Genomic DNA, 23,037 nt, shown 5'->3' on the forward strand with positions numbered 1-23,037 from the left:
GAGGGAGACATCGGACAGTGTAACTTATGACAAAACTATAATAATTTATGAATTACGAAGGGTTCAGGAGGGAGAGGGGGAGGGGGGAAACGAGCAAACGATATTGAGGGCTAAAGTAGAGGGCAAATGTTTTGAGATTGATGAGGGCAAGGTACATATGTGCTTGACTCAACGGATGTATGTATGGACTGTGATGAGAATTGTTCGAGCCCTCAATAAAATAATTAAAAAAAAAAAAAGAAGGGAATACAGTTCAACCCCTGCTATGCTAAGTTACCAGTGACAGATAACACTGCCAGAAGGCCAAATTTTCTGGTTTTCAATCTTTTAACTAACCCACTTATAAAAAGGGTACATATTCCAAGAGTAAAACATCATAAAAGATACTAGTTATTATCACTGGATTTATATATATCACACACATTTAAAAACTACAGAACCTAAATTTTTTTGAAAATTCTATTTCTTTAGCTGATTAAAGTTCTTCAAAACAAGAATCAAATTCTCACATGTAATTCAGGTTTCCATGGAATTGGCTATTCATTAGGAGGAAAAAAATCTAATTATGTTCTTTAATACAAATATCTTGGTTCAATATATAAGAGAGGCAAATGAAGTCCCTGTTAGGATTCATACATGACTCAATCCAGGAAAGTTATACTTCTGTCATATTTAGTTAATTGCACCACTAAAAGTTTAAAGCTCAAAAACAATCTTTGAGTTAGGATTTAAAGATCATGACAGCTCTTGACACAGTATTGTACATACTACATGAATGTTAACTGCTCTTGCCTAATTTTACTCATGGGCCCTAAGCACGGTGGTAAAAGTACAATATGGCTTTTAAGATGATGACTGTAGGAAAGACATTTAAGTTGTAAAAATAATATAACTTTCCTAAGTCATACAATAACTGATACCATGAACTCAGTAACATCTCAACTCACTGCCATCAAGTCAGTGCTGAGTCAGACACCCACCCCTACCCCCACCCACCCTGAACCCAGGAGGGTTTCCAAGACTGTAACTGTTTATGGGAGAAAGCCCAGTCTTTCACCCGAGGAGCTGCTGGTGATTTCGAACCGCCAACCATGAGGACCGCAGTCCAACTCGTAACAACTATACCACCAGGGCGCCCGTTTTGTTTTTGAGTACACTTAGGCAAAATATAAAGATATGAAGTAAATGTCATTCATATTCTCATCATTCCTAAGAATAACCTAGAAAATGCTAATCGATGTTCTGCTCCTGGTAACCCTGAATGATGTTTAACTTGAAGGAAGCGCTACTAAATCTCAAAGTAAACCTCACGGGAAGGAAATGTAGCAGGTTTTCGATTTTGTGTGGCCTAAAAACTAGTCCTTAAAATATGGCAACTGTCTTTAAGGTTACCTGAGTAATCACAAACATCACTAAACACTAAAGTGTTACAAGGGTACTTCTTACCCTGGCTACATATGAGACTCACCTAGAAAAACTTGTATATATTCATGTACAAATTCCACCTGGGACATTTATAAGGACTTCAAAAAGTTCAGGGAAAAATTCCAAAACCTTTTCCCGCTTTTCCACAAACTTTTTGAAGTCCACTTCTATTAAATCAGAATAGATAGGGATGTGGCTCAAGCATTAAGTAGCCATCTAGCTCAGAAGCAACAAAGCCCACATGGAAGAAGCACACCAGCTGGTGTGATCACAAGGTGTCAAAGGGATCAGGTATCAGGCATCATCAGAACAAAAAATCTTACCACAGTGAATGAGGTGGGGAGTGCGGAGTGGAGACCCAAAGCCCATTTGTGTAGGCCACTAGAGATCCCCTTGCAGAGGGGTCTCGGGGAGGAGACGAGCCAGACAGGGTGCGATGTAGCAACAATGAAAATACAACTTTCCTCTAGTTCCTAAATGCTTCCTCCGCCCCCCACTATCATGATCCCAATTCTACCTTGCAAGTCTGGCTAGACCAGAGGATGTACACTGGTACAGATAGGAACTGGGAATCCAGGGCGGATGATCCCTTTAGGACCAGTGGTGTGAGTGGAGATACTGGGAGGGTAGAGAGAGGGTTGGAAAGGAGGAACCAATTAAAAGGATCTACATGTGACTTCCTACCTGGGGGACAGACAACAGAAAAGTGGGTGAAGGGAGACGTCGGACAGGGCAAGATATGACAAAATAATAATTTATAAATTATCAAGGGTTCATGAGGGAGGGGGGAGCAGGGAGGGAGGGGAAAAACAGAGGACCTGATGCCAGGGGCTTAAGTGGAGAGCAAATGTTTTGAGAATGATGAAGCAATGAATGTACAAATGTGCTTTACACAATTGATGTATGTATGGACTGTGATAAGAGTTGTAGGAGCCCCTAATAAAACGATTTTTTAAAAAAAGAGTTGAAATTGTAGTAGGAATAGAGAATCATTGATTTACAGCATGCTTATGAAATAAAGATTCATAGGGAGCACTCTTAGTTTGTGCTACACTACTAGTAACATAAAAGGTGGTGGTGAGACCCACCCAGAGGAACCAGTGAAAGACAGACCCAGGGATCTCCTTCTGTACAGAGAAGAGGAAGAGGAAGAAGAAGAAGGAGAAACCCTACAAAGTAGAGCTCCGTTCTGGAACACATGGGCAACTCTCTTGGCTCAGTTTGGGAATACAAAAAAAATCAGACCTCTTATCCCATCTAACCAAACACCACCACCTACAAAATTCCATCACATTCTATTACAATGCTTTTTAAAAATAAATGGTTCTAGTGAAAACAAGACTGATGGCTTGAGCACAAGTTAACTCCTCGATGACTTCCAAACTCGACTTTTCTTTCTTTTTCTCTGCCACATGTAAAAGTTTCATTCTGAGTTGAGAACTCTCACCCAAGACAGTAGTAATTCCTGCCCCACAAACCCTATTTCTCTCTGCCCTGCAATGATTACAACTTGAGGGAAATCTAAGATGTTGTGTTTGCTGAAAAAGATTGGATGATATGATCAATGAGATGGAGCTGGGGCTAAAGGGGAGAGAGCCAGAACTGATTCTCTACCCCCAACCAATATACACCCCAGTCGCAGTGATCTTTGTGCTGTTCCCAATTGGGGGCGGGGGGGCTTTTCTTTTGTACCAAGTAGACCTATTGATTTATCAATGAAGCCATTTTCATTAATTCAGGAGTTTCCCTTGCAATTCATCCAAATTTTTTATATTGTGACTTACTTATTGATAAAAAATAATAATTTTATTACTTTATTTAACAATAACAATGAATCTGACTGGTCAAAGAATACAGTATTCAAACCAAAAGGTATTCATAAAACACAAGTTTGCTTTTCAAGATAAATTAGCTTGCCCTGTACTGTAAGCTTCAAACACTAGGAACATCTAATATTCACCTTCCCAACATCTCCTGTTATTAAAGAGAAGTAATGTCGTGCTTCCCAACAAACACACAGAAAAGAACTCTTCAGAATGTCAATTAACTTTCCTTACTTGGTATACTATTGAAAATACCTTAGGATGGGCAACTAGGGTCAATGAAATAATTTTATCATTTTGTTATCCCTTCTCATATTAGTAGTATAATATAACTTATACATTAAAATTGAATGCTCAGTCTACTTAGGTATGGATTTTTTAAACAGTGATTATTTTTTAGAGTAATTCTGATATAGTTACTGATTTTGCTGAGACTTACACAGAAGATAAATATCAAGGGGCTTTAAAATGTGACTGGAACTCTGAAATTTTCTATGATCTTTTTAAAACCCTTTCTCATTTCCCTGGCATCCAGCAACTAATTCTGTCCTTTAAGCTCAGGGTTACCTTTCAGAGTATTTTAACACCCCATCTCTAGCCCTGCCATTTCCACCTTAAAGATTTCACCCAACATTCATATATACTACCAAGATGATCATTTGAATCATTCTTGTCTACACGTTATCAGATATAAGTCAATTAAACAGCAACATAAATGCAGATTTAAGAATAAAAAGTAAAATGGGCAGGGTAAGACATGAAGATGCTAAAATATTCTCGGACAACTGCCTTTATAATTATTGTGAGATTAAACTACTCGGAGTAAAAAGACAACTACTGGCCAAGATTCCTCCACAGAAAGGCTGAGTTAAGTTGTATGGAATTCTATGTTCTCAATAAAATCATAGAACACAGTAAATATAATAGTTTTTGATATGAGAAGAAAACTCAGGCAAAAGTGCTACTACAAAAATCTGTTGGACAAAATTGCAGCAAATTCTTACTTAGTTATAGCAACGCTTGCTAATTTAACACATAGAAAAGTTCTCGATCTACATGGCTCAAGGGCTGTCTGTGGCTGGGAAAGACCTCTGTGGGATTCAAACCCCGAAAGCTATGCTCAGAGGGGAGAAAGAGAATATGAACTTGGAACATTCATAACTTATCCACATGTGCGCTGGTAGGAAGGCTCAGAACTCTAGTATGGTAATCTTATTTTTGCCTAACTTGTTTCAAATTTTCATATTATAATTTTGAAGATATTTTCAAGAAAAATAAGCTACATAAACCTACCTTGTATATTCTTCTTGTAATTTGTTGGGGTCACTTACAAAAAATTTGACTCTAAAGTTCAAATTGTAAGGAGATCCTCCTAGAATAAAAGTAGTTCTAATTAATCAGATTATATTAATTCTTTATCTTTCAAAATATATACTTGTAAAACATCAAATAAATATGTATGCTCACTCTTTAGCTGCTTCCTTATTGGCTTATTTGGATCCAGCCACCTCTGAAAAATATATTTGAGAAATATTCTTGAGAAACTAGTGAAAATGATTCCATTTGTAGATTAACACTAAAATTTACATTTTTAAAACAGGCCTAGGTAAAAAACATTAAATTACAGACACTATTGTTTATACCAAATATAACTGAGTTATGTTAGAAGTTATTCAATGAATTTACTGAGCTTTGATTTGAATTTCACATCAAAATATACAGTGTACAGTTATCTATTCCACAAGTGAAAAATGATTAATAAGTGAAACATTCTAAAGTAATTTCATTTATTTATATAAATAGATTTTATAACAGTTTACAATTTTAAAAAATTCTCTTTACCTTTCCATAAAACTACATTGGACTTTATACTCTCATTCAGACAAAATTTACAGAATCTACTCTAAAAGAAATGTTACCATTTCAAACCTGTTTAGTACATAACACAGGAGTATTGTTGGCACTATAATTAAAGCAGACGGAAACCTAGAGTTCGGTGATTCTAACCCATCAGCTGCTGCGTGAGAGAAATAAGTGGCAGTTGTCTCCAGAAAGATTTATAGCTTTGGAAACCCTCTGGGACAGTTCTACTATATCCTATAGTCTTTTTGTTGTTTCCTGTGAGAATTATGAATGCCAAGTTGAGCTCCATTCAGGAAAACTACTGAATTAAGAAAATTATTTCAACTGCCAAAACGTTTAAAAAAATTAAAGACCCCAAATGAGGTGATAGATGTGGAAGTATTTTCTAAGCACAAATAAACATTATCTATCATTACTTATACACCTAACTCCAACTATTCAAACTTGATCCCATGCAGAACACATGAAATAAATATCACCTGAGAGCAATCCATGAATCTTTCCCCTCCATATATCCACCATTTATCAATGTTTTCCACCCTCATCTCTTGTCTAGACTCTCACGATAGCTTAATTCCACTCCTTGCTTCATTTCTTACCGGCTTCTTCTTCACTCTGCATATAGAAACTCAATGGTTTTTTAAAGAATTAACCTAATCACGTCATTCCATTGTTTACCTCCTCTTGGTCATTTTCAATGCTACATTTAAAGCCAAGGCTTGCAGGGTTTCTGCCTTCCTTCTCCCACCTCAACTAACCTGAGTTGCAATCATAATGGCCTCTTTTGGTTTCTCAAAGAGGCCACGTTCTGAACCCTCCCAAGCTTTCCCTGGTATAGAAAGTCCTCCTTTAGCTTTACTGTGGCTGACTGGTTTTCCTTAACCTGTAGGTCTCAGCATAAAAGCTACCTCCCTCAGGAAAACCTTCACTGACCACACTATCAAAAATACACTATGCAGTCACTACTTAACGTGATACTTTCTATAAACAAACAGGACCATTAAATTCCCTCCTAACACTTGCTCAACTGTAATGGTTAGGTGGTGTACCTGTTTAATGAGGTTAGGAATAAAATCTCTTTTCATTCAATACTGATTACTATCTCTCTAGCATGGGGCTTCTTTGTTGAAGCTGCATGACTCAAAAGTTGGAGTAAAAATATGTTTATTGGCCAATAATCAACTGGGTTTCACATCCACTTGGTACATTTGTTTCCCCTCTCTAGCCATATATTTATCCATTTTATCACACAACTACTGACTAATCTGGTGACTTTTCCCCCTGCGCATTTTCTAAGAAAACTCATCAATTTTAATGCTCATTCATTTAAACTCATTCACTTTCATGCTTCTCAAAAGTCAAAATTTGGGGTCAGTTAATCATTCTCTGGAGGCACAATGGCTAAGATCTTGAAAGGTCAGTACCTTGAAGCCAGCTCGTCAGGAGAAAAATGTGGCCGTCTGCTTCCATCAGATTTACACCCTTGGAAACCCTATGGGGCAGTTCCTCTCTGTTGTATAGGGTTGAAATCAACTCAATGGAAACAGGTGAGTTTTTGTTGCTGTAAGTAGCAGGAGGAGGCTTATCTATCCAGAACCTGTCTTGCTTATAAGGTCCTTTTTTAAAATGTGGAAACCTAAGGCACAATAAGTCTATTAGCATGCACTGGGAAAATTAATAACCCTCATCAAAGATGTCAATGAGATAGGATGCTCTCTAATACATACCATAAAACCAATTCTCACGTACTGACCTGGTTAGGTTTCATTATGTGAAATCTGGTGTTAATGAAAAAAATAAAGAATGATCACATCAGATCACAAAATGAACTGTGACTAGACTGTATAAGTGGCAAATTACTGAGAAACGTGGCAACCAAGTTGACAGGTAACTTCAATGTCACAACTAGCATTCCTTTAGTCTTGCACATCTTATCACTACTGCCAAACACATGTTGTTAATATACAAAACAGTCAGATATTTTACTACCGTCATTAAAAGTGAATGTTGGATAGTGAGATAGTTGGTAAATTGTGGGAAATAGAAAGATTTCTCCCAAGTGGTCTCCCCCAAATATATGCCAAACTTAGCTGCTTGTTACACGTGGCGAATGACTATACACTTGGAGGTCAACAGGAGTAGGTCAGGGGTTATTCTCCCTAAGGGTTATCAGCCATCTAGAGCAAGCAGTTACCACTGTTTATCCCACAAGTAGGATCCACTCCCTTCTGTAAGGATAGGAGTTGACTATTTATTTCCTTGTAGGAGACCCAAGAGGTCAAGCCCACCCAAGGGTGACCAAGGTTAGGCTGCCATATTGAGTCTAGGGTCTGCCCATCTTGTCACGTGTATACCTCTAGTCCTTCCCATTCCTATGTGCACACCCCTAGCTCATCCCCTTCCTGTCACATTTATGCCTATTGTACATCCCCTTCCTATGATGTGTATGCCTCTTGTACTGCCCCTTCCTGTGACGTGTGGTTACCTGAAATCACACCCCCCTAAGAAGTTAGAGTCTTGGTTAGCAATAAAAGTCTCTGTGGCCCCTGCTCTCACTCTCGCTCTCCCCCAGGAGGACCACCAAGTGGAGCTGAGGTAAGCATGCTACCATGAAATGTGTCTGACTCCATTATTTCAATCTCTCTTCTATCTCTCATGCTCTCTAGGACTTTACTATAATCTTTACTTATTATCGCCATACAAATGCGCCTACTGGACCTGTGATGATGTATTAGGGGTTAGTTTCCCTCACAGTAAATAAGGCAATCATGGTAAAGATGACAATCATGGTAAAATCCACTATTAAGTCAGAGAAAACTGGAAAAAAACTATAAAGACATTCATTCTTAAAATAAATATATGAAAGAACATTAACAGAAAAACAGGCATGGAGATGAATAGAAGTTTACAGCAAGGCTATATAAAAGGAATATAGAAAAGATATTCTATATTATTTTTCAACAATCATATGGGCAATGATTAAAATTGATTACATACAATGACAGCATCAGTGTGAGGGCAACAGGTATTCTCATAGATAGCTTGTAAAAAGATAAAAAAGATATCATCTCAATGAAGGACTACAAGGTACTATTTATGAAAATATAAAATGAATGTAACCAAAGACTCAGCATTACTTGTTTAAACAACAGTATTTTACTGAGGTACATTTCACATAAAATAAAGCCCTTAAAAAAGGACACTTCAGTGCACTCTAATATATTCACTGTAGCACCACCACTGAACAGCAGGCTCTTTCCATCCCCCAAAAGAAAAGTCCGGAGTTAACTAGCAGTTAGTCCCAATATTCTCATGGCACTCACTAATTTTGTTTTTTATGAATTTGCCTACTCTGGACCTTGCATATGAACATTATGAGGCCCTTTGTGCCTGGCATAATGTTCTCATGGTTCAACCATATTGTAGATTTCACAATATACTTTCTTCCTTCTAAGATCCAAATAATGTTCCATTGTATGAATATATCACATTTTGTTTATGTATCCACACGTATTTTGTATAATTTAGTCCCTCTGGAGATGGTAAAGGTTAATGAAAATAATCAAATTAAATTTTAACATTTAAAATTAGTAAGGCTACATGTCAGGTATATTTAGGTAATGAAGTTTTGTGATTATGTGCCACTTATACACATGGAATTATTAAAATGTAAATTCTGAGCAAGATCTTTAAGACACCCTAAGACCCCATACCATGCTTGCACACACTCTGCCACCCCTCAAAGCTTACGGATGTTTTTCCCAAGGTGGTCGCTAAGAATATGGTTCGTAGGTTACTGTTGCACCACTTGTCTGTCAGTTTGTCATGCTGTGGTGGCTTGTGTGCTGCTCGGAGCTATGTCACCAGTATCTCAAATACCAGCAGGGCCACCAAAAGTGAACCGGTTTCAGCAGAGCTTCAATATTAAGAACAGACTATGAAGAAGGAATAGTCTACCATACCTAAGGAACTAGTCACTTAAACCTTACGGATAGAATCAAAACACATCAGAGATGGTGCCAGAAGAGGAGAGCCCAAGGTCATTCAAAGTATGACTGAGGAAGAGCTGCCTTCTCAAGGAGAGTCAACCATAATGATGTGGATGAAGGTTACAAAAAGTAAAGCCTATAAAACCAAATGGTTGATTGTTGTGAATATTTTTGCCAAAATTGGAAAACAAAAATCACACAAGTAACAATCAGTACAAGGAAGAAAATGACCTAAAATTGATTACAGTAAAGACTGTATAATTCTTGATATGACTGAACTATTGAATTATGTGATATGTGGATGAAGTGCCAATGAAACTTAAAAACAAAAAAAGATGGCCTCGCCTGTGTGAGATCATGAGGTGTCGACAGGATCAGGTTATCAGGCATCAAAGACCCAGAACAAAACATCTTATCACTGTGAAAGAGGGGGAGTACGGAGTGGAGACCCAAAGCCCATCTGTAGACAACTGACATCCCCTTACAGAAGGGTCACAAGGAAGAGACAAGCCAGTCAAGGTGCAGGATAGCACAGATGAAACACACAACTTTCCTCTAGTTCTTGAATGCTCCCCCCACCCACCCAATATTATGACCCCAATTCTACCTCATAAAACCGGCTAGATCAAAGAATGTACATTGGTACAGATAAGACCTGGAAACACAGGGAACCCAAGACAGATAAAACCCCTCAGGACCAATATTGAGAGTAGCAATACCAGGAGGGGAAAGGGAAGGTGGGGGGAGAAAAGGGGAACCGATCACAATGATCTACACATAATGCCCTCCCTGGGGGATGGACAACAGAAAAGTAGGTGAAGGGAGACATCGTCAGTGTAAGACATGAAAAAACAATAATTTATAAATTATCAAGGGTGCATGAGGGAGGGGGAGGGGGAAAATGAGGAGCTGGCTGTTCACTGTGCGCCTGGAGGTCGGCTGTAATTAAGAGCACTTAGACTATCCCACCCTAAAGAGCAGTTCATTCTCTTCCTTCTGATACTGATTGCTCCTCTGGGTAGAGCTCAGGGATATATGAGGCGAGGCCATTTGCCCATTCACTCTATTACATGTTCACTCTGGCCCTATGATTACATATACTCACTGAAAAATATAGTTGCCTACCTTGATCCTGACATAGGGACAAGGAGCCCCTATGCCCCACTGTCTGTTTTATTTTCTGTAATCACAAAGTCGCTCCTAATGACTTGTTGGGGGCCAATACCCCAAAAGAATCAGGAGTTGAAATAAAATGACTCAATAAATTGGGTAAATTTGCTGCACGTGTCCTCTTTAAAGTGTTGAAGATCAAGGTGTTACTTTGAGGACTAATGTGCACCTGACCCAAGCTATGGAACTGCCTCACGTGTATGTGAAAGTTGGGCACTGATTATGGAAGACCAAAGAAGAATGGATGTGTCTGAATGATGGTGCTGGCAAAGAATATTGAAAGAACCATGGACTGACAAAAGAACAAACCAATCAATCTTGGAAGAAGTATAGCCAGAGAGGTCTTTGGAGAGGAGGGCGGTGAGACACTCTCTCAAGTACTTTGGACATGCTGTCAGGAGAGACCAGTCCGTGGAGAAGGACGTCATGTGCAGTGAGGCAGCGGGTCACTGAAAATCAGGGAGGCTTTCTGCAGGGTGTACTCACACAGGGGCTGCACCAACGGGCTCAATATAAGAACTGTGAGGGTGACACAGGACCAGGCAATGCTTGGCATAAAGGGTAGCTAAGATTTGGAACCAATTTAAGGGTGCCGAACAAGAACAACAACGTGGTTTTCCAATAATTTGAGAAGCTGGAATTATATGAAGAATGTGACATCAGAATTGGAAGAAGTTTCATTAACAATATGTGATATGCATATACTATAATCATGTATGCTGGGAGCTAAGAGAATTTGAAGCACTTACTGATGAAGATCACAGAATGCAGCCTTAATATGAAGGTGTTGCATTTCTCATGTGCAGAACACAAAAAAATCCTCACAACTGAATCAATGTATTAACATCATAAGTGAATATTGAAGTTATCAAAGATTTCTTTTTATTTGGATCCATAACCAAAGCTCATGGAAACAGCAATCATGAAACCAAATGACATGTTGGCATTGAGCAAATCTGCTGGAAAAGATCTTTTAAAGATGTCACTTTAAAGAAGAGTCCTGGTGGCATAATGTCTTCCCATAGGGCTACTAACCATAAGGTTAGCAGTTCAAAACCACAAACTGTTCTGTGGTAGAAAGAAGGCTTTCCTATTCCAGTCAGGAGTTCCTAAATGCTTCTCCCCCACGGCCCCACCACTATCATGATCCCAATTCTACCTTACAAATCTGGCTAGACCAGAGAATGTACACTGGAACAGATAGGAACTGGAAACACAGGGAATCCAGGACGATTGCAAGGATCTACATATAACCTCCTCCTTGGGGGAAGGACAACAGAAAAGTGGGTGAAGGGAGATGTCAGACAGTGTAAGATACGACAAAATAATAATTTATAAATTATCAAGGGTTCATGAGGGAGGGGGGAGCAGGGAGGGAGGGGGTAAAATGAGGAGCTGATGCCTGGGGCTTACATGGAGAGCAAATGTTTTGAGAATGATGAGGGTAACGAACGTACCAATGTGCTTTATACAACTGATGTATGTATGGATTGTGATAAGAGTTGTATGAGACCCCAATAAAATGATTATGAATAGATAGATAGATAGATAGATAGATAGATAGATAGATAGATAGATAGATAGATAGATAGATAGATAGATAGATAAAATAAAGTGGATGAGGAAAGATTTCCCAAGGAAGTTCTATAAAGACAATCCTTGCTAACACTGAAGACTACGCAGCTTTGAATTAGCATAGTGAAAATTCTCCAGTACAAACTTTCCTGGTCTTTTCCTCATCAACACAGTTTTTGATGTTCTTAAAATTTCTTCAATTAGACACCATGATCGTCCAATGTACTTAAAAAATTACCTACCAACACTTCCCTTTTGAAATCCCCCACATTAACTGATTGCAGAGACATATTTAAACCTATTTTGTTTAGAATAATCCCATGTGAGTATGAACTAAAATCCTAGTAGTAATACTTTTGTTCTTCCCTCTTAGATTTCAGGTCTTTATTCTGAAATGTGACGGGGTAGACACAATCCTTTAACATTTCAGTTAGCAGTAGCATTCATTAATAGTGTTATTCTTGTTATCCATCATCCAATTAGTTTCAACTCATCGGAACCCCGTGTGCAGAACTGAACTGCCACATCGGCTATGCTTACAGAAGCAGAATGCCAGGCCTTTCTCCAAGAGCTAGCTGCTATAATAGTAAAAAACTGAAATCAACTCAAATACCTTCAAGAAACTGAAACTGTAACAAAGCATGGTGCAATTCTATAAAACACATTTTGGTTTGGGATTTTATAATTGTATAAATCTCACTTCCAAGCTCTGTTGGTATAATGTAGTTACACATTGATTGGGCTACTAACTGGAAGGCTGGTATTCGAAATCACAAACACTCCACGGAGGAGAGATAAAGCTTCCTGAAACTCCTATAAAGATTAGTCTCTGCAACACACAAGGGCTGCTCTACTCTTTCCTACGGGGCCACTCAATGGCAGCAAGTCTGGATCCATACTCCTCACTTATACAGTAGCTCACACTATGACAATGTTAATAAATCATTGGTTTTCAATGACAGTGTTTCCCCCTTGAGCTCCAGGTCTTAATTCTTCCCAGCCTACCCTTATCTCCAGTCTAGATGTAAATAAAGTTGAAATACAGGAAAAATGGCCAGAGAGTAGGGCACAGGGTCATTAACATGCACCTTTGCCCCAAAGCCTAACAGAATCCTGTTCAGTCAGCAGGCTGGTGGTTGCCCAGCCATCCAAGCAGAGCTGTGGTTTGGGCTGAGTCTGTAATAAGCAGCAAAGGGGCAATGACAAGAGGGCATATCAGGCACTTCATCACGGACCTCACGATCAGGAGTAAGCACACTTGGGGAAGTAGGAACCACTCGTTGGTAGGTGGGCATTTACATGCAGAACTTCAAATAGGCAAGGAAAAAATGGGGGCCCCTGCTGACTACAAATTCTGAACCAATCAACTCTACCTTGTGTTTTGAACTGGCCTAAGTCAACCTTCCCTACCCCCCTACCCCCCTACCCCACCACTCCCACATGCCCCTCCAGCAGGGAGGTTATGGCCCAAAGAATGAGTGAGGACAGAGGCTGCAGGGAGGGGTGAGAGCAGCCCCAAGTGGCCACTTCCAAAATGACTCTTGGAGCCTGAGCAGCATCTGGTCACCGAAGTTTTGCAATTTTCATGTAGCAACATTGTCTTCGGAACCTAACCAAAGGTGCAGACATACTAGCATACACGCTTGTATGTCATCATGTAGAGTCCATTTTATGAGAATCCTGTACGACACAATCGTAAAACTGCTCCCTAAGATTTCCTACATTGTAATTTTTGGTCTGGCATCCCAAGGAGCAACTGGTGTTTGGCCATTAATGTTACCAGTGCTCCATGTCATAAATACACTACAGCAGTGAATTCAACTGAACTAGAGGGAAGAGGGGAGGAAATCAAAGAGGCTTGGAAACTACTTGTCCAATGGACAAATGGATCGCGTAAAATCTGCCTGCACGGCCCTGAGACCAAAGGACCTAGATGATGGCCAGCCACCACTCCCAACTGCTCTGAGAAGAATCACATTAGAAATTCACAGATTGAATGGGAGAAAACATGGAAGAAAATTCAAAACCATACTAAAAAATATTTAAGCTTACTGGTCGGACTGAGCTGACAAACGCCCTACGTTTATGTCCTTAGCATCCTTCAAATCTGGAAATGAACTCCGTCTGCTGGTTATGGGGTGAGCTGCTAACTACAAAGTAAGTAGTTCAAAACCACCAACCATTCTCAGGGAGAAAGGTGGGGCTTTCTACTTCTGTAAGAGTTACAGTCTAAGAAACTCACAGAGGTAGCTATGCTCTGTCCTGTGGAACAGAGGGTGGGGCTGCTGTAAGTCCTCATAGAGTCAATGGCAGTGAGTAGTTTTGAGGCATGGCTCAATTTTCAGACAAATAATCGCCAAGTCTATAGGGAGAACAATAACACTAGGGAAGTATGTACCCTGTAGAATAATCAACCATTTGACATCAAAAGGGCAGCATTTACCAATGACAATGTTCATAAAGGTTCAAAAAGGGGGATTAAAAACAGAAAACACAGGGAGTGAGATAAAGGAGGTTTTGTTAGGTAGTAGGGTAGAGGGTTGGTCTCTCCATGCCTAAAGGCCCCCTACAGGAGGTTGGAAGCCAATGCAGGCTAAGGGGCAAGCACCAATTCAAGCCTGAGCCAGGTGGGTGGTACAGCTGGGTTGGCCCACAGTAGGCCAGGTGAACTTAATTCAGCCAATGGGGTCAACAGCACTGTCGACCACGCCTCCCAGCCAAAGGCCCTATAGGACGGAAATTGGAGACCACCGCCCCTTTTCTTCCCTGGGGCTGCTCCTCCACTTTTTGGTTGGTAGTGCAGCAGTCTCTGGCATCAGGCTGCCACGTGTGGGTGTGCAGTCCCATGAGGTTGCCTGTGTTCCGTTAATGTAAAACCAGAAATTTCTTCTATCCTTTATAAAAAAACCCTTGAATCACAAACCATGCTTCCACGTGAATTCGTTCTCGTGCAAAGCCAAGAACCAAGGTATTTCTCAACCGAGAAATATAAGTTTCACTGTGAGGATTAATGAAATGAAACAAAAAGTTACGAACTGTTTAGTGGAACACAAATCTGCTGTATAAATCTTCACCCAATTCAGAATAAGTTAAATTAGAAACAAAACAAAAACCCAAACAAATGAACTAGAATTTTAGCTATCAACAGGAACAAAATTCAAAAAACAATATTGAATGAAAATAAGTTATGTGAGGGCACATCCCATTTTATATAATTTGTACTAAGTTTGTAAAAAGCAGACCCATCCTCTACACAAAAATATTTCAGGAATATAGCCACATGTTGGAAAAATATATGGAGCAGAACACAGGGGAGGTTGATGAGTGGCTAGAATTGAACACAGGGGTAATAGTCTGAAATAGAAACTCCCCCACCTAATTCACAATTAAAAAAATTTTTTTTTAGTATATGGAGCCTCTAGTAGTATGAACAGTTAATCATTCTACTATTTGATGAAAGCTTGGTGGTTCAAAGCTACCTAGAGGCATCTGAGAACAAGCCTGATCATCTGTTTCCAAAAGACTGAAGCCTTGAAATCCCTACTGAGAAGTTCTACTAGACACCCATCGGGTCAACTTGAACCTGGACCAACTTTAAGGCCAAACAGTAGCAATAACAAGAAAAGTATAAAGATTCTAGATAGATATTTCTATTCCCTTTATTTATAGTTATACCAAAGGTCATACTATTTCAAGTATCTCATCATATTAAATTTTTACATCTGCTTTGGTACAGACATAAAACGTACAGTTGTTCATCTATTTCAAAATATATTTGGTTATTTTTATCCAGATCTTCCAAATTTCAAGCTCACATTGTCAAAATCACCCTCTCCCAGCAAAAAATTTTGCTCAGATTCTAACTACAAACTTCGCTGAATTAAAAAATGATACTCAGAATCGTATTGAGATTCCTAACACTGTCTTCTTTATCATTAACTTGGTAGGTTTTCATTGATCCATGTCCTTTATTTATTCCAATAATGTTTTATAGTTTTCCCCCTACAGACAGATCTTGACACTATGGCATAAGCTTATTCATTAATGAATTTCAGAAATTAAAAACATAATTGATTTGCTGTTTTGTTGGATTATATCCTCTACCTAGGATATACAAAGGTATTGATAACTGTTTGAAGGTAAATAATCACATTGCCAAGAAAAAAAATGATATCCCTCTGCTCCTGCTTGCACTTGTGTGGCACGTGCGCGCACACACCCCTTTAACCCAGGAGGAAATGTACCTGTTACCTTCTGTTCAACTAGAGCAGGGTGGGGAATGTGGGGCCTCAAGTTGCATAAGGCCCATGAAACCACATGACCACATATGAAACAGTTCCAGCCATCACATCATATCACATCCCCCATCACAAAATTAAATATTAAACCAGCATGGCCCATGAGTGTTAAAAGTATCCCAATGTCTCTTGGCAGAAAAAAAGTTCCTCACCCCTGAACTGGAGAAACAGAAGCCTAGAAGCTGGTTGTAGCAACCTAGTTTCTGTGAATCCCTCTTTAATTTGCAATGAAACTCGGGTACCTGCAGTGGTTCTCAACCTGTGTGGGTTGCGACTCCTTTGGGGGTCGAACAACCCTTTTACAGGGGTGGCCCGATTTATAACAGTAGCAAAATTACATTTATGAAGTAGCAACAAAAATAATTTTATGGTTGGGGGGTCACCACAACATGAGGAACTGTATTAAAGGGGTCATGGCATTAGGAAGGTTGAGAAACACTGCTCTATGGGATTCCTCTCCTACACTCTTGTGGTGAGTTCTCTTCTGGTTTGATTCTTCCTCTGATACAATGTTGTTTGCATTCAATCTTCTAATAAACTCTGAAAATTTCTGTCAGTTAATGATACTCACTTTTATATTCTCTCTCTATATATGCACGCCAAGTATGTGTATGTATGTATGATTTAACACTGGAGAGCAGCCAATAACAGGCAGAAGAAACACTAGCAAATTCCACTTGAAAAAATTTAAAGGAGGAAATTTATATATTAGTAGCTTTTTGCCTAAAGGCAATTCCAATTCCTTCATAATACAGGTAATGGCCATATTGAGTTGAGCTGTCATGGGGCCAGAGTTCAGGACTTGTAGGATATGCAAAATTTGAGGAAAAAATTCTGGAACGGAGGAAGCAGTAGTTCCCAAAACTACATACAAGATCTACCTCCATTCTTACTGACAGTTAAACTATGAATGCAGAGAGGGCCCTAGAGACCCCTGCAAAAGCAGCAGTAGGAACTTGAAATTAGTAGAAATAATACGTGATAAATCTCTGTAGGAGAATCTTGACATTTAAAATAGCTAAATTTAAGATTAGGAAATTTGCAAGATACAAGATTACTACATAAACGAATGGTATCTCTACTGCTAACAAAAAGTAAATGAACGTGGGTGGGGGCTGGAGAGGGGAAAGAAACACCATTTTAAATGATTCTATCTACAAACTTTCCAAAACGTAATTGTTGGTAGGTGCCAGCCAGCTTGAAATACTGATGGCATAAGCTTCCTGCGTCACAGGACCACGCAAGCTACCATAGTATGACCAACACACAAGTGGTAGAAAGACTAAATTAAAGATACCGAGTTGGGGGAGGGGGAAGTGGGGAGGGAGGGGGGGAAATGAGGAGCTGATACCAAGGGCTCAAGTAGAAAGCAGGTGTTTTGAGAATGATGATGGCAACATATGTATGAATGTGCTGGACAAAATGATGTATGTATGGATTGTGAAAAGAGTTGTATGAGCCCCTAATACAATGATTTAAATTAAAAAAAAAGATACCGAGTTTTCTTTTTCTCTCATGAGCCCACTCCACTTTAATCCAATGAATAATCACTACTGACTTATGTCCTATCTACCATTCATAATCTTTTCTCCATTATACACAGCCAATCATTATGTTTCCAAGTAGCTTTACTGCTGCAGCAATCTCCCTACTGCCTCTGGTTTGTAGTTCTCTTTTTAATTGCCTGCACTATAATCATACTGACACATTTCATGTTAAGGTGCTTAAATACATCTTTGGAAAAGTTTAACAGTCTTATCATTAAAAGGTACTTCATGATTTTACAAAGTGCTGTAAATCTCACCTTCCACCTCTCTTGTCTTGCTGTATATTTTAGTCATATTAAAACTACTTTTTCAGTTCCTGTCTCTTCACTCTGGATGCTGGTACTTTTCCCTGAAATGAATTCTCTATGCCTCAGGTCTCCTAGCCATTTCCTCCCCAGACAGAACCATGACGGAGGAGCCCAAAGGCAAAAATGATTCAGCGGGCTACCAAAGAGCTCTATGTAGCGCAGCTTGAACTGAAGCACTGCCACCGACACAGATAAAGGCCTAAAGGAGGGACATCCGATGACTGTAAGCATTTTAGCAATCATGTATTAAAACAGTTTACTGAAATAACGATTACCCTCTGTGAGGGTCCCTATGTTTCCTAAAGCCTGGTGAAATCAGTAATTTAAGACTTCTATATTAGGTTAAAGAAATCTTCAAAAGATACCTCTATTCCAAATAAAGTATACTGTATATACTAGTGCATAAGTGGAGTTTTTCAGCACATTTTTGATGCAGTTTCTGTGGCAAAATCAGGTGTCTCGGCTGATATTCAGGTCAGCTTATACTCGAGTGGCTCAGCTGTCCCAACAACTACTGACCTTTGCACGACCAGACTACCTGACTGGTCGATGCTTCGGAAAAGTTATTGGACTGAAGCAGCTATTTCTTCACGCCTTCTGATTACAGGCTCCCAGGTTGCTGTTCAGTGGCAGCCAATGGCAGGTGCAAATTTGCAAATCCTGAGACTATGAGCCACAACAGCTTGCAAGAGGGTTGATATTGTATTGTATACTGAATATATACAAACATTTGTAGTATATAATAAATGGTGCTCATACAATATGCATGTCCTGTCCCTGAGAATGTATTGTGGGCATTAAACAATGCGCACACACATTTATATTACATATATACATATAAAACATGGAAAGACTTAAAGATTTAAAACTCTGAAATAAAATCGGGCCAAAATTATTTTAGAATTGCACCAGGTGACTTTGGATCATTATTGCTATTGTTTTGTATGGTTACTGCCTCTCTTTAACATGTCAGAAGACTGGTGGCATAACGGATGGCCAATTGAAGGGCCAGCAATTCAAAGCTATCAGCTGCTCTGTGGGAGAAAGCTGAGGACGGCTGCCTCTGCAAAGATTCGCAGTCTTAGGACCCTATTGGGGCTGTTGTACTCTGTCCTATAGGGTTGCCATGAGCTGGGATTTACTCGACACCAATGGGATTTTATATGCATCTCTACGTCATCCTTTCTTAGGAAGAGAGCGTGTAGGCTGTGGAGTCAGACAGACCCAATGTAGATGCCTTTCGCAACTACTCAACCACCGATGTGTCATTAAACAAGTAGGCTGACTGCTCTGAGCCTTAGTTTCTCACCCATGAAAGGATTTTAATGATACCTTCACCAAAAGTAACTGTGAGAACTAAATGAGCAAATACATGCACTCCTTGGGTTATAACTCCAATTGACAGACAACTCTTAGGTGTCCTTTCATGGGATATAAATTTGCACTGTCTCTGAAATGACTGAGCCTCTTACATATAAAACATCAATAACAGAAGGGACAAAGGCAAAGGATTTATTATCTCTAATCATTCAAATCAAATTAATAAGAAAAAACACATTAAATCAGTGAATATTATAAATTAGAAAGAACTTTAAATTATGAACAGAGAGGAAAAGTAAAAAGAAAATGAAAGACAACATCTTAAACTTACTGGGTTATCTGTGAAATCGTCAGTCAATTGTAAACCAAAATAGTCACGCTCAGTCAAATCAAGATGTTTGAAGACTATATCCAACAGAACTTGGCCCTGATCATGTTTCTGAAAGAAAAATAATAGAATCTTTAATCTGGTGAGTTTGGATACTCTTCTATTAAATCTTCAACTGTCTCCATACCAATGACTTGTTGAGAATAAAAACACCCCCACAAATGTATATGGTACATAAAAAACAAGCCTGCAACAAAGCACAACACAAGGCATCACAACGCAACCGCAGTGCAGGAGAGTGCAACACAACTCAATGAAGATCATGGCAGCACGTGGGACATTTTTAATCATGTGTAACTGAAACTCTTCTGTGCATAAAATTTAAGCCTTTCATTGATAACACTTTTACATGTGATATGTACTTTCCTGTTGCATTTTAAAGACACATTTCTTTCTTTTCCTTTTCGGGGGGCGGGGGTTTGTTGTCTTCTGTTTCCCCTTTGTTCTCAAACCATGACACCATCAGTCCATAGGCTTCTGATAAATGTGGGAGGATTCCTGAACACTTATGTCTTTCATGTAATAATTAATTGTTCAATAAAGAAGTCAGAAAATAATGTAAAAGCCTAATATTGTAAAAATGGTTGAAATGGTGCATGTTTTATTTCATGACCCCCCCCACCAAAAAAACCTTTTTTTTTTATCGTTTTATTAGGGGCTCATACAACTCTTATCCCACCCAAAAAAAAAAATCTTAAAACCAAAATAAAATCTAAGCTCAGCCACCTGGCTCAAAGAGTATATAGTAAATATTACAATATAAAGAAAATTCTTTTGATTCTGATAAAGATAAGGCTTACTCCTGTAGAGGTGTAGCCTCAGAACCTCACAGGGCACGTTTTACTTTGTTATATAGGGTTGGTGTCATAGTTACATACTCTGGTGTCAATCTGGGACTTGAGAGGATTAAGAGTGAAGGGGTGGAGTCTAGTCTGTCAATGGGCCATAGCCAATGAGGCCTCTGTGTGGGTATGACTGTCTCCCGAGAATGCTGGGAAATCTGATTTTTCCTCATTGGAGGTGGGAGACACACTCTCTCGGCTCACTCCCTGCGAGACATCCCTGTGCAGAAGACACAAAGAGTGAGGTTGATGAAGCCAGACCTCTGGAGCCAGAGGAGACACATGGAAAGCCCTGCCAGCGCTGAGATGCTTACACCACCAGTGGATCTGTAAGACTTCCAACCCACTGGTCTGTGATCTTCCTGCATTCGGCATCTTTGCATGTGTTTCCTGAGTCTGAAGAGGGCTTTACAGATTGGTATTGGACATATGGGCTAATATTGGTCTTATGGACTTGATCTGGACTAGGCTGGGATGTTGTCTCAATGTTCAATTGCTCTTGTGTGAATTTGTTTCTCTAGTCTACCCAGACTAACACAGTTGGTATGAATCGGCATTGACTAATGGCAGTGAGTATGTTTTCTCTCCCTGAACTGAAAATGCATTGTTTCCAAACTACGACTGCATCTTTTTAAAAATTACATATCATTGCCATATTAACTCGGCTATATTTCCATAACATTTATCTTCTTTTACCTATTTATCGTAATTTAATTTTTCACCGTGCTTTTGAATAAAAGTTACAGAACAAATTATTTTCCCATTCTATAATTCCCTGAGACTGACTGTACCCTTCCACCAATGTGAAAGTATCATCCCCACTCTCACTCCTTTATTTAAATGGATGTAAATTGTAAGCTGAAAGTGATACTAACTTTTAAACTGGAGTATAAAATAATGTTGTAAAAGAAATAAAATAGTGAAAATAATTTGTAGCAAATTGAATAAAAATATTTTCATTATAAAAGAACAGAGAATGTTAGCAAAACATTTCAGTTTAATCTCACACCATATTTTACCATGTACGTATTACCTAATGTACACCTGTTTTAGTAACAGAAACTATACCTGCGCCAAGATCCCACAGCTACAAAACTGTGATACCAAAGGCACAACTAGATAATTCCCTAAAGAAGAAATGTAAATAAAAGCAAATAAAAACTAATGGATATGTTTGGTGATAGAACAAAATATAAAATTAAAATGACATCCCAACAGGAAAAAACACCCCCTCTACCCCCAAGTTCAATGAGTGAGATAAAAACTTATTGCTACTACTCTTATGAGTAGATATAATTTCTTGGGAAACAAACTGGGATTATTAAATAAGCAATGGTGACAACATTTCACTTTTATCATCTTAATCTGGGGGAGGAAGAAATCTAGTATTGGGGAAATTAGCTACACACACCAATAAGTTCATTGCTGTGCTGTATATATAAGAACTTTCTACTAGAAAAACATACTAGCAAATAGCTTCAAGAACAAGACGGCAAGGAATTCCTTTGGATTTCTTTTTAGTGAGAATATTAACATAAAATCAACCACGTAAAAAATGAAATTCAGTAAAATCTTGCATAATTATCACCTCTATCTAATCCCAAAGCATTTCATCCACACTGAAAGGAAATTCTGTACTCATTAAGTAGTTATTCCCCACCTCCCTTTGCCTCTGGCAAGCATTAATTAATGGACTTACTTATTTTGAATTTTTTATATAAGATTTTTGATTAAGTAAAAGGATTTTGAGGTTCATCAATGTTGTCACATGCATAAGCACTTAGTTTTAAAAAAAAATTTGTGTTGCATAGATATGCTGTATTTTTTAACTATTCATTAGCTGATATTTCAACGTTTTCACATTCTTACCATTGTGAACATATTTTGCATGCCAGTTTTAATTCTCTTGAATATAAACCTGAGAATAAAGTTGGGTAATATTTCATTCTAAATTTAACTTTTTGATAACTGCTAAACGTTTCCCTAGGTTACATAGGTTTTAATTTCTGGGCAACATCACTAACAGTTGATATTTTCCGTTTTCTAGATAAAACCCATCCTATTGGGTATAACCACTACTTGTACTGAACAGAATAAACTCCTAAGTGACTGGACACTTCACACCAACAATAAGGGTGGAACTTTCCTTAACACTCAGTGGTGGGGTTCAGCCAGTCCACACCGGCCGGCGGTTCAAATGGCCGGAGTAATCATGGCTCTCTCTAAGGTGGGTGGTTACCTCAAAGTGGAAATCACAAATTCACATTCTTTATTTTTTTTTTAACACTCATTGTGGCAACAGTATATTCTAAGCACCAGAAGTAATATTCATTAGTCCAGTTTTTAAAAATTAGATGCAATTATGCTTATGTTTATTCATTTGATAAGACTCATTACACTTCTTAAGAAATATTACATTTTATTTACTTGTATTGGTTTTTTAGTACACAAACATATAACTGTGTTTATGAGAAAATGTGCCAACCAGC

At 38.7% G+C, this 23,037-nt stretch overlaps 1 protein-coding gene across 4 annotated transcripts in view; it reads right to left on the reverse strand.

Moving 5' to 3' along the window:
* PTPN4 (protein tyrosine phosphatase non-receptor type 4) overlaps positions 1-23,037 on the reverse strand; it is a 176,603-nt gene that overhangs the window by 112,492 nt on the left and 41,074 nt on the right. For 3 of the 4 annotated variants that reach the window (XR_006679826.1, XM_045287403.1, XM_004711902.2), the window contains exons 3-5: positions 19,650-19,757; positions 4,716-4,758; positions 4,542-4,620 (exon numbers count right to left, since the gene is read on the reverse strand). Coding sequence is in view for 3 of the 4 variants with exons in the window: in XM_045287403.1 (XP_045143338.1) it covers positions 4,542-4,620; positions 4,716-4,758; positions 19,650-19,757 (230 nt within the window). In the remaining variant the exon portion in view is untranslated. The remainder of the gene's footprint in view (positions 1-4,541; positions 4,621-4,715; positions 4,759-19,649; positions 19,758-23,037) is intronic. The other variant, XM_045287404.1, reaches the window with a different exon arrangement.

This window comes from Echinops telfairi, unplaced genomic scaffold, assembly GCF_000313985.2.
Source record: "Echinops telfairi isolate 266 unplaced genomic scaffold, ASM31398v2 ScPeMD7_15;HRSCAF=58, whole genome shotgun sequence".
Taxonomy (NCBI): Eukaryota; Metazoa; Chordata; class Mammalia; order Afrosoricida; family Tenrecidae; genus Echinops; species Echinops telfairi.